Genomic DNA, 19585 nt, shown 5'->3' with positions numbered 1-19585 from the left:
CGATGTAATCAGTTCCTGCCACTTTCTAATCCATGTTTTACTTCAAGTTTTCTGCCCTTTCATAATAGAAAAGGTAAAAGCGGGTACATACGTAGGCCCTATGTTATGGGCAGAGATTCTCTCATAAAAGGAGAATACAGGGATAAAGGTATAAGCACTATATGTTGTGGGGCCACTGCAGGGAGGGCCCTGGTTGATCTTTGATCTGATGCCACCTTTGTCTGTCAGGAACTGTCCAGAGAAGGAGAGGTTTTCTATGGGAATTTGCTACTGCTCTGGACAGTTCCTGGCATGGACAGAGGTGGCAGCAGAGAGCACTGTTTCAGACTGGAGAGAATACACCACTTCCTGCAGGACATACAGTAGCTGACCAGTACTGAAAAACTTGAGATTTTTAAATAAAAGTAAATTAGAAATCTATATAACTTTACAGGTGATTTGAAAGAAAATGTTTGTTTTTTGGCAGAGTGTGCTTTTAATATAAAGGTATAATCACCTCTTCTGCTGGTTGGTTCTTCCTCAACATGGGGTGTGCCGCCCTCCTTAAACCTGCTAACAAGTAAAAAGCTGTAGAACCATAACATGGACTGGACATCATGTTCACATCTACATAAAGTGTCCTGGCTACATACATGGAATCCGTTTTTTCGGCATCCCACTCCCTCCTCCACTGTCCGGTGGGTTTTCTGTGCCGTGCCAGTCTCTCCTGATCAATCTGGTCACGCTCTTGTTTCCATCGTACGTATTCTGCACGTTCTTTGCCGGTCATTGACATGGTCATATCCATCTGGTTCTTTCCTCCAGACCTCCGCCCCCTCTATATAGAAGTCAGTGATTAGTATATAGGATAGTGGAGGCTCGGCTGTAAGTAACACAGTATATAGGCCTTCACTAGAGACGCACTTACATGACTCTCCTTTTCCCGGTCCATGCCAGTTTTAACCTTGTCAAAATCAGGGCCTCCCCAGTTCCTATTGTGTCTGCGGCTTCCCTCCTTTCTGTCAAGATCTGCAATGGGGCCTGTCCTCCTGGGATCATCAAGAAAGTTGCGGATTGGATTCTTCTCCCTTACGCCATCCTAAAGGACACATAAGGAAGAGGTGCGGTTGGTTACAGATGAGGATTACTTCCCTCCAGTGATGAAGTGCCCATAAACCCAATCACTATCCTCCGCTGTATACAGCATAAGACTGCTCATACAGGCCCCAAGTTAACAATGCCTGCTGTGAAGGACCAAAGCGACAGAACCAACCCAATAATTTGAAAAAACCCTTTAAAGGGGTTGGAAACTTTATAGTAAAATTGCTCAGTGTACAGTATTAGTAAGTGTACTCACTGTATATACTGACAGCAGCTCCCTGTGTACCTCATAGAGCTAAATTCAGACTCCTCTCCTCCATGCTGTGCTGTCCTGCTCTGTGGTGAGTCTGCCCATAAGATGGCCGACATGGAGGAGCATGTGACTAGGCCCCGCTCCCCAGTGTCCACCACAGGCATATACAGGCTCAGTAGTGAACAATGGGGGCGGGGCATGGTCACATGCTTCTCTATGACGGCCATCTTATAAACAGAATCACCACAGAGTAGGGCAGCACAGCCTGGAGGAGGGGAGTCTGATATTAGCTGTATGAGGTACACAGGGATCTGCTGTCAGTATATACAATGAGTACACTTACTTTTACTGTATACTGAACTATTTTACTATAAAGTGACCAACCCCTTTAAGTTAATACAGTGCACAGCTGCGTCTTCAATTCTGTAGGCTTCAGAGCTGAACTCTCCCAACATTCTTTGTGCTCACCCTTTGGCTCCTTTCATATTCGGCGATCTTCTCCATTTCTTCGTTCATCTTTTCTATGTTCTGTTTTCTCTTTTCTTCCCATTCCTGAAAACAAAAACCCAAAATTATTAGGGGGGTTTAACTTTTCTACATATAGAGGCCGCATACAGTACATGCACAGTTTTGTGTCTGCCATCTCAACCCCAATACCTTAACTTTTCTGTCAGGTCCTGATCCAACATCCACAGGTCCTCCATGGACACCGCCCCTGCCAGCCATGCCGCCGCCCCTGCCAGGACCTCTCCCACCTCTCTCTGCTCCTCTGGGAGATGCCGACCATCGTTCTCCAGGAGAATCCTCATTAGAAATCCTTGGACTTCTCTTTGACATATCAGCGACTTGAATCCTTCTCCCTCGCATCGGCCTTTCAGACGGGTGGTGATCGCCATCACCATCACCATCTACTTTGAATGGCTCCCCATGTTTATCCCCTGGGGGGGTTCGCCCACCTGAGAAGTGTCCTGTGCGCCCACTGGTCCTATGAGTGGGACTTCTGGGAGAGGTTTCAGATCGGGGAGAGGTATGTACAGCTTTGGGCGATTTCCCATCATTTACGACTCTTTTCTCCTGAAATAAAGAAGCAATGGACGGTGACTGGACAGCAAAACACAACAAAGGATTCTCAAAGACCTTGTATCTTACTCATGAGGATAACCGTCGGCCAACAATAGAAGACAACGTACGGTTGCATCCCAACTAGATCAACTTTGCATATAGTCTTGGTTGATGGGGAAAAAAAAATCCTCACTTCAGACCCCCTTACCCTAACACCATATGTACTTTATAACATATACAGAAATGACTGACCCCAGCAGAAACATCAAGAGTGATGGAGAAATTCTCCTTCTCCTTCCGAGCCTTGTCCGGCTCCCCATCCAGGTGTTTGGCTTTCCTTGGGGTGGTCACAGCGATCCCCTCTTGCTCAGCCCTCTTGCGGTCCTCTTCAATCATCTGGGGGAGAGAGATGCATAACTTTAAAGAGACTCTGTCAGTAGGTCTATGCTATCCTATCTAAGGGTAATATAAATTAGTGACAGAGAAGCTGAACAGAATGATGTATCACTTACACTGTTTTGTGCAGCTGATTCGAAGAATAACATTGACAATAAGCAGTCCTCTCCATTATGTGCATGTGCTCAGTAGTCCTGGACATTCATGAGAAGCAGAAAACTCTGCCCACCAGCTGCTGTAGGCAGTTATCAATCTATGCTGTGTATAGGCAGTCACCTGTCATTCAGCAGTTGGAGGGTGGGGGGAGGGGTGTGGCAAGAATCCTATTCTCCTGCATATTAGGAGAATAGCTGCACAGAATGATGTAAGTAATACACTGATCTGTTCAGCATTTCTATCACTAGTTTATGCTGCCCTCATTAGGGAGGCATAAACCTAATGAGAGATTGCCTTTAAGGATGTATATAATAAAACAGAAGCAAAGGGGCATGTGTAGTAGTGTAAGTAGACAATGGTAAAAGCTCCCGGCACTCACCGATCTTCTGCAAGGTGATTTATTGACATAAATGCAAAGGTCCAAACACAGACAGACAGATAGGCCATGTGCCGAAACGCGTCCTGTCTGTCTGTGTTTGGACCTTAGCAATCACCTTGCAGAAGATCGGTGAGTGTCGAAAGCTTTTTCCATTGTCTATTGTGCCTATTCCCAGGCACTGCCACCTGTCGGAGTGCCAACCATTACCTACTAGCAATGTAACTAGGCTTCCTAGAACAACTGCATGGAAAAGAATCTCTAACTATACAAAGCCCTGACTACTTTTTTCACGTGGGAAAAGTAGTCAAGGTTTCAGATGTTCTGCTATGAAGCATGATGGGTGTTGTAGTCGTCAACCCCGGGTAGGACACCTCTGCACTAAGGTATAACATGTAGCACTTGCTACAACTTGACACATATAAATCCCAGAGGGATTTATTTCAAACAATGAGGATTTTAATAGGAGGCCTATCCCTACATGACGTCTCTGTATGGTGACTCTATAAGAAAGCCATTATGGTGACTGCATTACATTTATTTGGGGTGTTCCCATCCAGACAGAATATTTCATCATATATATAAAGCTCTGACTTTGAGGATGTTAGTCTGACTGGATGGGACTATGGGGGAGAGTTATCAAACATGGTGTAAAGCAGAACTGGCTCAGTTGCCCCTAGCAACCAATCAGATTCCACCTTTCATTTTGCAAAGAGACTGTAAGGTGGATTCTGATTGGCTGCTAGGGGCGACTGAGCCACCATGTTTGATAAATCTCCCCCTATATGTGTATAACCCAGGCTGGTATCTCCTAGAGTTTATGTATACTAGTAATACATGAATCCTGCTCTGAAGATACATAAGGCTTTAAGCCAGGGATGGGGAACCTTCCGCCCTCCAGCTGTTGCAAAACTACCATTCCCATCATGCTTGGGCAGCCGAAGCTAAAGCTTCGGCTGCCCAGGCATGATGGGAATGGTAGTTTTGCAACAGCTGGAGGGCGGAAGGTTCCCCATCCCTGCTGTAAGCAATATACCTGCTCTGCAATACAGCTATATAAAGAACATATATCAGATATCATAACCTCCACCTATCTTCTGTGCTTATTAATAAAGGCTGGCGAGGTGCACACCCGGCTCGGGTTACATAACACCGCAGGGACATCTACCTGGTGCCTCCTGACGAGAGCCTCATTCTTCTTGCGCAGAGCTTCAATCTTCCTGTCCAGCTCGGCATCCTTCTCTTCTTTGGACTTGACGTCTAATACAGAAGCCTGTGACAACAATCACTCATCATTCTACAGATCCCACATAATATATTATATATACACACACACTCTCATACAAACAGTTCACGATTTGGGGAGGGGGGCAGTTTAAAGGGATAACATTGTCCGCTCTGGGTGCATCTAGTCCAGTACCTTTATAAAAAATAAGGGTCCTATTACACCGAGCGATTTTTAACGATTAACGACTTAAGGATAATTGATCGCAAACGAGACTGTTTATCGTTAACCTGAAATCGTTCCCCAATTGACACAGAGCGATGGTCGTTAGTTACGATCGTTACTGCGACCGTTATTGCGATCATTTACTCCTTCTGATCCCAGCAAAACAATGAACCATGTGCACTTATGCTGCGTTTACACGTAATGATTATCGTGCGAATTTGCACGATAACGATAGAATCAGAAGGATAATCGTGCGTGTAAACGCAGCGAACGATCAAACGTCGTTCATTTTGATCTTACAACATGTTCTTAAATAGTCATTGGCAAGAAATTCGCAGATTGTTCCGTGTGAACAGCCGTTCACCGATTTTACTTATGTGCAAGATAGGCTTAAGCGATCGCAAAAAAAAAAAACAAAACAAAAAAAAAACGATTTTTCCGTACGATATATTGTTCTGTTTAAACGCTGATCGTTATAAATAAAAAAAAATCGTTAATCGTACGATCAGGCGAATTATCATTCTGTGTAAACGCGGCATTACACTGAACGATTAGTGGACAAATGTGGAAATTGAGCGAACGAATATGGAATTACAGCAAACGATTATCGATAATTTTAGGTTCAGATCTAAATCAACGACGTATGAACGATTTTTCGATTGCTGCCTGCAATTACACAAAACGATTATCGTTTATATTCAAATAATTTCACGATTTTTCGCACAATAATCGTCCTGTGTAATAGGGCCCTAAGTGACAGCTCTGTACAGAACATACTGCCATATCAGGGTGTCTACTTTGCCATCCCAGGTAGTGGCATGTATCCAATGTACCTAAGCAACTCTTCCCATGTGCCCTGTTAGCACATATAGACATGATACTTGGGACCCCTCTTGATCAGGCAAAGTTGAGAAATGCTGCAGCAAGTAGTTAAAGGGGTCTTCCCATCCCGATGTATGGAAACAGTGTCTCCCCCAGTGCCAAGCTGTACACATACCTCCTATTAAAGGAGTGTACCTATATGGGACAAACCTATGGGATATACCGTAACTGTGTCCCACAGGATTACAGACTAAAGGGGTACTTCAGCGAAAATCTTTTTCTTTCAAATCAACCGGTTTCAGAAAGTAATATAGATTTGTATTTTTTTCTATTTAGAAATCTCAAGTCTTCCCATACTTATCAGCTGCTGTATGTTCTGTAGGAAAGGGTTTTCTTTTCTTTTCAGTCGGACACAGTGCTCTCTGCTGCTACGTCAGGAACTGTCCAGAACAGCTGCAAATCCCCATAGAAAAACCTCTCCTGCTCTGGACAGTTCCTGTTTCAGGCAGAGGAAGCAACACAGAGTGTCAGACTGAAAAACAAAATTCCCCCAGGACATGCAGAAAATCTATATAACGTTCTGAAACCAATTGATTTGAAAGAAAAATATTTTCGACGGAGTACCCCTTTAATTTTCACACAAACAGTGACCAGCTCGGAGCTGAGGACCGCCCACATCCCTAGATAAAGCTTCATTCACATACAGCGTTGATTTGTGGGATAGATGAGGAAAGCCGATTACTATCACATACACGTTTGGGAACGGCGCTGCCTGCTTTATTACAGCGTATACGCAAGTTTTGGTGGTGATTGGTTCCCTTTAATTATAGGTTTTCCTTGCTGTTTTCATGTAACTCACACACCTAAGATGTGTCATGATTTTATTGGATGTTGTTCCTATAGTAAAATTGCTCAGTGTACAGTATTAGTAAGTGTACTCACTGTATATACTGACAGCAGCTCCCTGTGTACCTCATAGAGCTAATATCAGACTCCCCTCCTCTAGGCTGTGCTGTCCTGTGGTGAGTCTGTCCATAAGATGGCTGACATGGAGGAGCATGTGACCATGCGCCGCCCCCAAGTGTCCACCACTGAGCCTGTATATGCCTATGAAGGGCATTGGGGGGGCGGGGCATGGTCACATGCTCCTCCATGTCGGCTATCTTATGAACAGACTTACCACAGAGCAGGACAGCACAGCCTGGAGGAGGGGAGTCTGATTTAAGCTCTATGGGGTACACAGGGAGCTGCTGTCAGTATATACAGTGAGTACACAGGGAGCTGCTGTCAGTATATACAGTGAGTACACTTACTAATACTGTACACTGAACTATTTTACTATAAAGTGGCCAACCCCTTTAGCAACCAGAGCCCATTTTATAAATCGGACCCATCTCCCTTTATGTGGTTATAGCTCTGCGATGCTTTAACTTACTGTTTCTCTCATGACACATAGGTACGTTAGGTCAGTAGTAAATTTTGGCTGCTATCCTTACAATTTAAACGGAGGATTAAAATAGATGTGCCGACATGTTCTAACACAGGAAGGGGTTAAGCACATCACCAAGCATGCTGTCCCTATACGCTATAATGGCAGCCATTTAACTCATGTTGGATTATAAGTTAAAGGGGTACTCTGGGCGGGGGTTATTTTTAGGGTACGGCCGGGAAAGGTGTGGAAATAAGAGGCCGCCGGTCACTTAACTCCCCGATTCCAGTGCCGGGTCCCGGATCGGGCTGCCCTGTTCTCCCGTCCGGCCGCCGCTTCCTGGTCTGAGCTGCGGCTTGAGACGTGACGCTCAGCCATTCAGCGGTCGGGGCAGCGCGATCCGGTGCTGGAATCGGGGAGGTAAGTGACCGGCGGCCTCTATTTCCACCCCTTCCCCGGCCGTACCCTAAAAATAAGCCCCGCCCAGAGTACCCCTTTAAGTCTTAATATTGGACACTATGTTGGGGAGCTGGATCTTCCATTGTTGCTCTGCCCTCTGAGCCTATTCCACAGCGCAGTGATCATGGGGCCATTGGCTGCACACGGGGTGATAGCAGCATCACTGGCCCTAATGGAGGACAGGAGCCCAGATCTGGCAGGGGGGCTGCTCAGGCCCCTATATCCCAGCAGATGGGGGCGCTATAGTGAGAATATAAGGTCCTTGTGAAGCTTACCATTGCTGTCAGCAGGGGGGGGCCGGGCAGAATCTCAGGGGGGTCTTCTTTCTGTAAAACAATGAGTGTGTTATATATATATATATATATATATATATATATAGATATCTCTCTAGTGACACCTCACAGAAACAAACTCTACATGTGGACATCCCATCCTGTGCACCCAGGACCCCCCATCCGTATACACACAGGGGGCTGGACGCTATACAGACATATCATACATAGTCAGCCTCTCTATAGACTGGCTGCATGTATCTAAGCCCTCCAGCTGTCCCACAACTACAACTCCCATCATGCCTGGACAGCCTAAGCAAAGCTTTTGTTTCCGAGGCATGATGGGAACTGTAGTTTTTCTTGTTCCCCCTATTAGGATTGCGGTGGGGGCTCTATTTCAGCCGCATTCACACTGTGCGTTATTTTATTTTGATTGTTAATTTCACTGACAATGATGCAAGCATAGTAGCTCAGCAGCAGAAACCGCACACTGCGGCCCTGTTCATACGTAGTGTTGGGTATACAGCATTGTATGGGTGATTTTGATCGCGATCTCAGAAAACCGCGGTACACACGCAACGTGTGAACACAGTCTGAGGATTTCCGGTTGATTGCTATAACTACACGTGTGCAACAACTTTACCGGCCCGGCAGTCACCCTGAGCAGATAGATCACCTACCGGTACCACCTGACCCGGCACCCCACAGCCCAGCCCTATAATCACACCATGCCCGGGGTACCCCACCCCTTATAGCACCGCACCGCCGCACATTCTACTATCGTCCAATACACACCCGGGGATAAAGGGGTTAATCCCCGCTCACCTGCTGCCCTGCTCTGCCTTCCGGCTCCAATAACATGCGTGTTCCTCTTTAACGGCGGAGCGTACAGGGGCGGGGCTTCCAGTGACGTACCGGTGAGTAGAGTGCGTGCAGCCGTGCTGTGTCCGCCATACTTGTTGTGGGCAGAGAGCTGGCGGCTGGGCTGACAATGTACCTGGCCGCCTCTGGAGTCTCCCGTGCAGCACAGCTGACTAGTGCAGCCCTCCTACTCACAATAACCCCCGCTGTGGCACACTATAATGTGGGCAATTCGGGCTGTCACAGCCATTCAAGCTGCCCTGCACTGTTCAATTGTGTGTGCGCCAGACACAGACAGGCAGCAGGAACTTCCGGCGCAGGCAGAAAAGGAGAGCCGCAACGGGGGAGCCTGGGGGAGGTGAGTTTTATTTATTTATTTTTAACTTTCTATCGTTTAATATCATCGTGAGAGCCATGTACTATAAAGGGATTACACAGGAGGGGGTCATGTACTAAAAAGGAGGGGTGGGACTACACAGGAAGTGGCCATGTACCGAAGGAGGGACTACACAGGAGGAAGTCATGTATCACAGAAGAAGGCCATGTACTAATGGGGGAGCTACACAGGAGGGGGCCATCTACTAATGGGGGGGGCTACACAGGAGGGGGCCATGTACTAATGGGGGGGGTCTACACAACAGGGGGCCATGTACTAATGGGGGGGGCTACACAACAGGGGGCCATCTACTAATGGGGGGGGCTACACAGGAGGGGGCCATCTACTAATGGGGGGGGGGGCTACACAGGAGGGGGCCATGTACTAATGGGGGGGGCTACACAACAGGGGGCCATGTACTAATGGGGGGGGGCTACACAGGAGGGGGCCATGTACTAATGGGGGGGGGGGTCTACACAACAGGGGGCCATGTACTAATGGGGGGGCTACACAACAGGGGGCCATGTACTAATGGGGGGGCTACACAACAGGGGGCCATGTACTAATGGGGGGGCTACACAAAAAGGGGCCATGTACTAATGGGGGGGCTACACAGGAGGGGGCCATGTACTAATGGGGGGGGCTACACAGGAGGGGGCCATGTACTAATGGGGGGCTACACAGGAGGGGGCCATGTACTAATGGGAGGCTACACAGGAGGAAGCCATGTACTAATGGGGGGCTACACAGGAGGGGGCCATGTACTAATGGGGGGCTACACAGGAGGGGGCCATGTACTAATGGGGGGGCTACACAGGAGGGGGCCATGTACTAATGGGGGGGCTACACAGGAGTGGGACATGTACTAATGGGGGGGCTACACAGGAGGGGGCCATGTACTAATGGGGGGGGGGGGTTACCACCAAGGCGACTACTATTGGGATGGCCATATCAGGGGCCGGGCCCCCTAACATGGCATCAGTTGAAGCTGCTGAGCGGGTCTCCTGGGTGCTGCAAATGTCTCTATCTAGCACTTTCACTGCCAGAGTATCGGGTTAGCACTCACAGCTAAATGCAGGGCTGTGATTGACAGGGTCAGGAGCCCATAGCATTCTGCCTTCAGTCACAAAAGCCAGCTCCCTCCCCCAGAACTCTGGCACATGACGTCACTCATGAGCTCAGAGCAGGCAAACGAAGCAGACTCCGTAGCTAGTACTGCAGCTAGGTGAGTATTGATTGTTTTTTACTACACAAGAATGCCTGCATTGGGAACGGAGGTGGGGAGTATGCTACCTAACGGGAGATGGCTACATTGTGGGAGAGGGGTTAATTTACTGGGGGATGCGCACATAGTGATGGTGGTAGCTTTTTTTGGGGGGGTTATGATATCGTAGAGGGGGATTGCCTGCATGAGAAGAGGGTTAATTTGCAGGGGGTGCCTTCGTGCGGGGTGAAGGTGGCAAAGGGGGGCTAACTACCAAGGGAGATGCCACATGGAGAAAAGGGGAAGCTACCTACCAGGGAGATGAGTACAAAGGAGGGAGAAGGGTTAACTACCAGGAGAGATGTCTATATGGAGGGAGGAGATTACAAGGAGAGATGCCTATGGAAGGGGGATGGAAGATTGCCATATAGGGAAGGGGGGGTCAACTCCCAGGGGGTGATTACCTACAATGGAGTGCCTACATGTGGTATACTACATACTAGTGGACTTATTACTGGGGGGGGGGGGGGTGTTACTTACAGGGGGATGCCTACCTACCAGGAACACCACACATGGGGGATACTACCTACTAGGAGAGCTACCTGCATAGGGTAACTACTACTATACAAATGCACAGAGAGGGGCCTGCCTTCTAGGAAGAAGAAATGTTAACTCCTATTCACTCAATGAAAACGTTTCCACAGTGAGTCACTGGCTGTAACTGCACTATAATCACCTATGGTGTACACCAGGGATTTCCTGACAGTTATCTGTTTTTACGTTCAATAAACAATCAGGATTTCCTGAGCTCCCATAGACCTCTATGACGAAGATAGGACAGGTTCTATAATTTTCTGACCTATTTTCCTGAATGGACACCCTGAAGGGTGTCAGTGCCCAATGCAACCCTATGGGTGAAAAAATCCAGACAGATTTTCCTGAAGTGTGGAGGGGGCTTTAGTCTAAAAGCTAATGTAGCATAGTAAATTAAATATAGTGGACATAGTGATAGGTTGACATCCCTTTTAGGTAACCACCCCCCAGGATGTAGTATTCCCCCAACCCCAGGTGGCACCCCCCAGTGTTAAAAAAAAAAAAACATACTCACCTGGCTTGCTCCTTCTTCCTCTCCCTGCTCTGCAGGAAGTAGTGACCTCTTGTGGACAGAGGAAGAATTGCTGCCTGCAGCTACAAGAGACATTGGCCCAGCAGAGAGGCAATAGCTCCTCGCTGTGTCAATCTTTGCCAGTCGTAACTCAGAGGTCCCAGGGTGGCAATGAGCGGGGCTTCTCTTTGAGCTGGACGTCCATGCAGCTTAAAGGGAACACTGCTGCAGCGGGGGCCATCTACTCTAGGAGGATGCCAGAGAGTTCATTGCTCTAGGGTCCCTTGTCAGTGCGTCTGTGCACTGAGGGGAGGAGGCAGGATGGGTGGACTGGGCTGGGGTACCTTTAACCCGTCCCTGCCCCTCAGTCCTTTTATAGCTCATCACCTCCTTCAATCTATATACTTAAGAGGGCACCATCACCTCACCCTGTGGTGCAGTATAAGGATGGTGAGAAGGTGATGTACTATAAAGAATGGGGCAGTTGGTGCACCGCAAAGGGGATCTGGGATACGATAAGGACTTCAATCACATTTCCGCTAGGCCCTGTTCGGAGCCTCCATCAGAGAGTCACCTTGGTGCCACAGAACACAGCCGGGCAGTCTGTTTAATAACTGATGCAGACGGATACATAGGAGATTCCATTGACATTATTGGGGCCATCGGGCTTCTGCCTGGTGTTCCTCCCGTTTATTTTGCAGAATTTAAGCTGATAAAAGATCACTGTTTGTAGTTTGGTTTTTTTTGTCTCCCCAGATCCTGCAAAACGCACGGACCTCTGATGGAGCCCTGACGGACGTGTGAACTCAGCCCTAGCCACTGTAAGCAATGCTGGGGGGCTGGGTGAGTATATGTATGTATGTATGTGTGGTGGATTCATGGGGCGCTGTACTTTTTTTTTTTTTTTTTTTTGCTATGGGGCCCCATGAATCCTAGCTACGCCCCTGATGTGACCTTTTGGTTAGACCCATGAGATCTCATTATACAAGATAGACAAAAGAAGCTGGTAAGCAGTAAAGAAAGGTACTCAATGTGGAAAAGCAGGAATGACTTAAAGTGTAACTGTCATTTAATAATATTTTTGCAGAAATCAAAATGACAAATCATTTTAAGAGACTCTGTAATAGGTTTTATAAGGCAAAAAAGCCTTTTTCTGTACTCAAAAAGCCGTTAGCCACCCTCCCCCTCCTTATCTTTTTATTATCAGGCCAAGTCGTCTTCATTACAGAGGAGCAAAGTGAAGACAGGTTTACTATATAACCTATGAAGGAGGGAGGGGATGAGTGAGCAGTGAGAGCAGAGAAGCAGCCCAGCAGTTTGGAGACTGAGCACCTAAAACACTGAAGTCACAGGTCAGAAAAGTCAGTGCTGGTCTGGGAACTTGGTGAGGTAAGATTGCAGGATGATGTATAGTGCAGGGCTGCCTTTTCTCCTCTCCGTGCTCACTCATTGCCCTCAGCCCCTCCCATCTCCATAGACCATAATGGACAAAGAAATCCTGCTTCTTCTGAAGTGAGGGGGGAGGTGGGAAAACAGCTTTTTAAATACAGAAGGAAACAACTTTGCTTAATAAAACCTATTATAGAGGTTTTTTTTAAACCGCTTCTACTATTGATCCCTATCTGCAACTTGACATTTAAATGACAGTTACTCATTCGGCGAAACTTCAGTTCTTCACCATGAAGAGGCTTTGTTAGTAACCCTGTGGTCTCGCTGCTGGCTCGTCCATAGAAAGGATGGATTAATATCTACTATGGTCAATGCTGAAAAGAGGAGGAGGAGGGGGGGGGGACAATAAACTCAAGTTTATCCTTATAAAGGACTCATTGTAGAGCTATGCCGAGCCAGGCTGAGACGAAAAGGCAGTCCTAGCCTATAAACCTCACCTGCCCACATATAATACGGCTTCTGCCCTGTACTACAAAAAACTAGCGACCAATAATTTGGCCATGTCTCTCTCTATTTCCTTAATAAGTAAACCATACCTATAACAGGAGAATGAAAATAAGATTTAAGTTTACACTACTGGGGTAAGATTTATCCAACATGGTGTAAAGTGAAACTGGCTCAGTTGCCCCTATCAACCAATCAGATTCCACTTTTTATTCCTCACAGACTGTTTGGAAAATGAAAGGTGGAATCTGATTGGTTGCTAGGGGCAACTGAGCCAGTTTCACTTTACACCATTGATAAATCTCCCCACTAGTGTACAAGCACCAATAATACCACCATACAGTGCCCATATGTCAGCCAGGTCTTGCTCCCCGCAGTGACTGGTCTAGGTTTACTTTCTGCAACCTATAGAAAGTCAGTGACTGAAGAGCAAGTCCATAAGACTTTAAAAAATTCTGATTACTTGTAGTGCATCGTGATGCTGATGTGGGGGTAGAAGCCACTGGTGACCGCCGGACTCTGGGATCTGGCACTATGAAAGTGATGACTCCAACCAAGAGATCTTCTGTAGTTCCCCACAAGTGACCACTAGATGGCAGTGGCCCCTAAAATATGGTTTTGTCCAGTTCTCCAGGCGGTAAGACGGGTTTCTGGAAATCGATCACAGAGGTGACAGCGCTGCAGTGGCAGACGCACTTCTCATTTATTGTGGAAATTACAGACTGCTGGCCGGCTGCTGCTCACTCATGCCTGAAAACTGTGTACCTATGATCTGCAACCAGAAGACGTCATCGTAAACAACTGCACAAAGGAATGATAGATTTCTAGTATTATTGTATATTTCTCAAACACATAAGGTATTTTGCGGCAACATTACAAGGGTATAAATACACCTGTATTTAGGTGTTAATCCGGCCTAAACCTCATCTGCACTAATCCGCTTTTTGCATCATCATACATTCAGAAGTATCATCATCATAACATCATACACTTCATACCTTATACCCCCTGATGTGGATCATTTGCTACAAATAATGGAAAACCTTCCCGTATAGGGGATGTTTTGTATAAAATCCATTCCAATTCCCATGTCCAAATCAGCATCTTTCCACATGGGAATTTGTCTGCCATTGAATTTAATTGTTCACACGTTACAAAAACAGTGATGCCCTTATCTGCACATTTCTCTATGGTATCAATGTGGATTTCTCACATGGTAAAAAAATTGCCACAAAAATCCACATCAAATAGGAAGTCTGGGAAGAAAGACATAGAGAAGCCCTTGTCAGTCAGTGCCTCACTCCTGGGAGAAGCCTTATAACGTGATTATGGATTTAAAGGGGTTTTCCAATTAAAACTTTGGGACTACGACTACGGCCTGATCATTTAAGCAACCGAGCATCAATCTGCTAGATTTTAATAATCGGACAGTAAGGGTTGCATGGAAGTCATTAGCGATGTCCATGCAGCCCTTGTCCAAACACCTGATACCTCAGGCTTGGTTCACACTACGTTTTTTCAATCAGTTTTTTTCATACAGTTTTGCAAAAAAACAGATGCATTTGTGTGTATCCGTTTTCAGCCGTTTTTCGATTGACTTTAAAAAAAAAAAAAAACAATCAAAATGTATGGGTTTTTTTTAACGGACACAAAAATGAGGTAGACTGTGTTTTTGTGTCCGTTTTAAAAAACATTTTTTTTTTTTTTTTATAATGAAGGTCAATAGAAAAAAACGGATGCACACAAATGTATCCCTTTTTTTTATCCGTTTTTTTTTTCCAAAACTGGATGAAAGAAACTGATTGCAAAAACGTGTGAACCCAACATTACCTCTCCCCGCTCCCGTTCTTCTCTCCTGTGATTGGCTAAGCGACCTATTAGCTGACAGGATGCTCAAACGCTGCAGCCGCCGGGATCGGGAAGCTGTAGAGCACAGGAGAGAAGACGGGGAGCGGGAAGAGGTAAGGTATCAGGTGTTTGGACAATCGTCAGCCATGCATCGCTATTACATGTATTGATCTTTTCATTGGCTGATCATTGTCTCTATTACACAAAGCGATAATCTGGCCGATTATCGCTCCGTGTAATAGGGCCCTTCAGGCGATTGCGGGAGGGTCAGACCTCCATGCCCCCCAATCTACAGATCGGCCCCAGGCTCCTTTGATTTCAGTACAGACAAGGGTTGACACGTGACCTGTGGCTCTATTCATTCTCTATGACCAGTAAACCTGCAGTGGTGCGGGACACTCAGCCACTGCCTCTAAGCTCCAGTTCCCCCTTTTCGAGAGGCCTATACAACATATCCTTGTTTTGCATACCCTGACAAGTCTCTATAAAGGTTATCTGTAAAGCGCTGCTGTTTTGTAAACTTCCATCATTGACCTGTTTCTCCTTATACCCATTTTACTTCCTCCTGCCTTTCTTTGGGTGTGTTTAGTCCCCACATGGTCATCATGTTTAATGGCATCAAGTATCGGGGCCAGGAAGGACCTTCATCGTAGGAAAGAACCTAGAAAGAGTAGACATGAGTTTGTTATTGAAGTAAACTTCTGTAGTGTGTAGTTTCCTCCATACCAAAGTGGGGTCAGAAAGTAATTTTAAGTAAAGTTTTTTTCCCCCCTGTTTACTGTCCCTTTAAGAACTGACAGATTGTTGGTAACACTTATTGGGGAAGATTTATCAAACATGGTGTAAATTGAAACTGGCTCAGTTGCCCCTAGCAACAAATCAGATTCCACCTTTCATTCCTCAGACTTTGGAAAATAAAAGGTGGAATCTGATTGGTTGCTAGGGGCAACTGAGCCAGTCTCACTTTACACCATGAGGGAGATTTATCAAACATGGTGTAAAGTGAAACTGGCTCAGTTGCTCCTAGCAACCAATCAGATTCCACCTTTCATTTTCCAAAGAGTCTGTAGGGAATGAAAGGTGGAATCTGATTGGTTGCTAGGGGCAACTGAGCCTGTTTCACTTTACACCATGTTTGATAAATCTCTATTTGATAAATGTCTATTTTAATAGGCAAAAAAAAAGTAATTTTTTTGCCTTTTTTTTAACGTGTTTTTGGGCTACAGCTAATACAATTGCCCAAAATTGTGTGTGCACATAGCGTTACAGGAGCGACAGGGCAGAGGTCATGTAAGATACATGTAACAATCACACAGTGCCAGGCCCTGAGAGTAAAAGAGACAGCTCCTTTCTCACGATCCGCCGTACATGTTGTTTTACTGGTAAACAAGGGTTTGTGGTCTCAGAAGACGCCCAACCTCAGGAATAAGAAGTACGCTGACCGGCACTTCCTCTTCTGCCTGGATGGGAACCTGTGATGTGGAAAGTCATGTGCCGGGTGGATGCCCTGTATAAGTAGGGGGTTAAATAAAGTACAGCACTGGTGCCAGTCGCTGACCATAGCCACTGCATATAGTAGAGCCAAGAAACCCACCACCTGTGGGTTATATCTGATTATAGTAACATAGCACATTATATCACCGCCATGTGGTCACCCTGTATAGTAACTAACCCTGTGTTTCACAATCGGACCACAACTTCTGATCTCCCTCTGATCTTACTACATGTACATTGTGACCTTCTTCAATGCTGTATATGACATAACTTCCCAAAACCTATACGATATAGGCTGTAACCACTTCACTGTACAGGACACCCTCTAACACCATACACCACTGTTTAATATGGCTAACCTTACCTTTACAATACAATAAAGCCCCCCCCCCCCCCCACCACCACCAACTGTACAATGCAGGATCTAATCCCCCAACTTTTCAATACAGAATATGCCCACCTCACCCTTTTGTTCAGGGAGAGATAAACCGCTGCAAATTACCCCTTCCATCCCCGTAAAGAACACAGGAACACTCAGCCATGCTGAACAATGCTGTGGAGAGGTAAGGTGTATGGGGCCCTAAAGGTCTGAGCTGATAAACATTATGGGGGAGATTTATCAAAGGGTGTAAAATTTAGACTGGTGCAAACTGCCCACAGCAACCAATCACAGCTCAGCTTTAGGCAGTGCTGAAAGGAAAGCTGAGCTGTGATTGGTTGCTGTGGGCAGTTTGCACCAGTCTAAATTTTACACCCTTTGATAAATCTCCCCCTATGGCTTGAAATTAGCAAAGGTCCATATGTGTTGTGGACAATTCTGCAGCAAGTCTTATCAAGAAGTTTTAAAGTGACTGTACTACCAGGCCCAGGCTAAAGCACTGGAGGCTGGCCGACCCACCCTTAGTGGGAGGAAACCCTAGCCCATCTATGATAGGGCTCCATTGATTCTAATGGAGTCACATCATGAAGGGGCTAGGGTTTCTTCCCATTGGGGGTTGGTCGGCCCGCGTCCAGTGCTTCAGCCTGGGCCTGGTGGTACAGTCACTTTAGGAAGTTTAATGCTGCAGCCATGTTAAGTTGTTTCAGCCATTACTTGTTTTATTTGTGTATACAAAGCTATATGGAGGCTTGTTTTTTGCAGGACCAGTTGCATTTTTGAGAATAATTTTTCATCTTTAATATATAATGGATTGTGGATCCATTGTGGTACACTTGTATACTTCCAGTAAGTGACTGTGTCTCTGTTAGAACCAGACACCAGAGCAGCCCGTTCTACCTTAGGGGCCCACAAGGGAATTCACCTGCTCCCCTGTGAGCCAGTCTAAGCCTTGTTATAATAATCCTCTATGGATTTTACCTGCACAAATCTGCAGGTGAAATTTGCCCCATTTCTTTCCCATGCCTACCAAGCCTTACTGGTGGATTCAAAGAGAGCCATAAGGGGCATGCTCCATGATGGACAATCGGAGGCCAAGGAACCCATGTACTGTTGTAGCACAGGGGCTCTCTGTGTCAGATAAGGGTTGACATATAATACATTATACATGCCATTAGTTGTACAGAACTGCACTGTGTGAACAAGGTCTTAAACTGTAAAGTAACTGGTGTGACTGGTGCATAGTAACAGTCCCCCGCTCCTGTTATCTGCCACTGAGGAGTGAGCGGAGCGAGACGACTGGTATAACACCATAACACCCTTCTCCTCTCTTCATATAGAGATTACAGCATGTTCTGCTGACAGCTCCGAGAAGAACAAGCTTGAGCTATTTGATTTCTTTACTCCTACTCCCCGCTATTACACGCTTGTAAAGGGAGGGATGCAGGTAACAAGTATATATTAGGGAAGTGCTGTAAATGCATCTCCTCTATGTTTAATGAAGATGAGCCTCCGCATTACATTCACGTCAAGCAACAATGATGGGATCATCCGATGAGCCATTGTGTATGGGGGTGGCCAGACGCCTCCAGTCATCCACTCTCGGACATTCACTCAGATGCTTCCCCTGCCTTCTCCATAGCAATGAACATGATGCATACTACTGTTACTTGGGGCTTAGGGGTGATGGCTACTAGTCACATAAACGAGTATGGCCACCGTCATTTATATAAACTTGTTGTCTAGATAAAAGTCCTCCGTCCTGATACTCGCTGCGACTGTGAGTTATAACCAGAGGAAACACGTAATCCAACAGATTATGGGAATCATACTCTATTATCATCTATGGAGCCCAACTCCTGTAACCAATGGTTTTAAGAACAAGCTGAGTGTCTACAGCAAACTGGAACAAATACGCAAAATTTAGCGACTTTGCCAGTTTGCGCCATATGGGTGGGGGGAATGACATTGTGTATAAATGTACAGTATATATCAATACAGTATATTCGCCCAATGAGCCAAAAAAGGGGAAAAATCTACAACAGCTCCGAGCTGGCAAAGATTATTTAGGCTATAGAGACGCAGGCCTCTTGATAAATCCAGCGACGCAAACTCGGTAGTAGTGCACAAAAAGACTCTTGATCCACACTTAAAAACCCTATTAAATGTATATAAAGTTTATATAAATGACAGTACCGCTTTAAAGGGGTTGTCTAGCGAAAATCTTTTTCTTTCAAATCAACTGGTGTCAGAAAGTTATATAGATTTGTACTTCTACTTTACTTCTATTTAAAAAATCTCAAGTCTTCCCATACTTATTAGCTGCTGTATGTCCTGCAGGAAATGTCATTTTATTTTCAGTATGATACAGTGCTCTCTGCTGACATCTCTGGCCGAGACAGGAACTGTCCAGAGCAGGAGAGGTTTTCCATGGGGATTCATAGAAAACCGAGACAGAGTTCCTGTCTCGGCCAGAGATGTCAGCAGAGAGCACTGTGTCAGACTGAAAGTAAAACATTTCCTGCAGGAAATACAGCAGCTGAAAAGTATGGGAAGACTTGAGATTTTTTAATAGAAGTAAATTATAAATCTATGTAACTTTTTGATATCAGTTGATTTGAAACAAAAAGATTTTCTCTGGACAACCCCTTTAAGGCTTTGTTCCCACTTTGG

At 45.9% G+C, this 19585-nt stretch overlaps 1 protein-coding gene and 1 long non-coding RNA gene across 5 annotated transcripts in view; one reads left to right on the top strand and one right to left on the bottom strand.

The window, feature by feature from the left end:
• CCDC9 (coiled-coil domain containing 9) overlaps window positions 1-8665 on the bottom strand; it is a 38309-nt gene extending 29644 nt beyond the window's left edge. For 2 of the 3 annotated variants that reach the window (XM_069943534.1, XM_069943536.1), the window contains exons 1-9: window positions 8581-8665; window positions 7759-7809; window positions 4492-4596; window positions 2648-2791; window positions 1991-2407; window positions 1802-1885; window positions 908-1078; window positions 633-817; window positions 497-552 (exon numbers count right to left, since the gene is read on the bottom strand). In XM_069943534.1, coding sequence (XP_069799635.1) covers window positions 497-552; window positions 633-817; window positions 908-1078; window positions 1802-1885; window positions 1991-2407; window positions 2648-2791; window positions 4492-4596; window positions 7759-7809; window positions 8581-8616 — 1249 coding nt within the window. In that variant the 5' untranslated portion in view covers window positions 8617-8665. The remainder of the gene's footprint in view (window positions 1-496; window positions 553-632; window positions 818-907; window positions 1079-1801; window positions 1886-1990; window positions 2408-2647; window positions 2792-4491; window positions 4597-7758; window positions 7810-8580) is intronic. The other variant, XM_069943535.1, reaches the window with a different exon arrangement.
• Window positions 1-14008, top strand: part of LOC138766157 (uncharacterized) — a 29573-nt gene extending 15565 nt beyond the window's left edge. Inside the window, exons 1-3 of one of the 2 annotated variants that reach the window (XR_011358684.1) lie at window positions 8389-8672; window positions 12058-12144; window positions 13664-14008. This is a non-coding gene — a long non-coding RNA (uncharacterized lncRNA). Of the gene's footprint in view, window positions 1-8388; window positions 8673-12057; window positions 12145-13663 lie in introns of those variants that run through there. The other variant, XR_011358685.1, reaches the window with a different exon arrangement.
• The last annotated feature ends 5577 nt before the right edge of the window (window positions 14009-19585 follow it).

The sequence above is a fragment of the Dendropsophus ebraccatus genome, chromosome 10, assembly GCF_027789765.1.
Source record: "Dendropsophus ebraccatus isolate aDenEbr1 chromosome 10, aDenEbr1.pat, whole genome shotgun sequence".
Taxonomy (NCBI): domain Eukaryota; kingdom Metazoa; phylum Chordata; class Amphibia; order Anura; family Hylidae; genus Dendropsophus; species Dendropsophus ebraccatus.
Note: the sequence above shows the minus strand (reverse complement) of the source record. Positions and strands in the feature narration are given on the sequence as shown.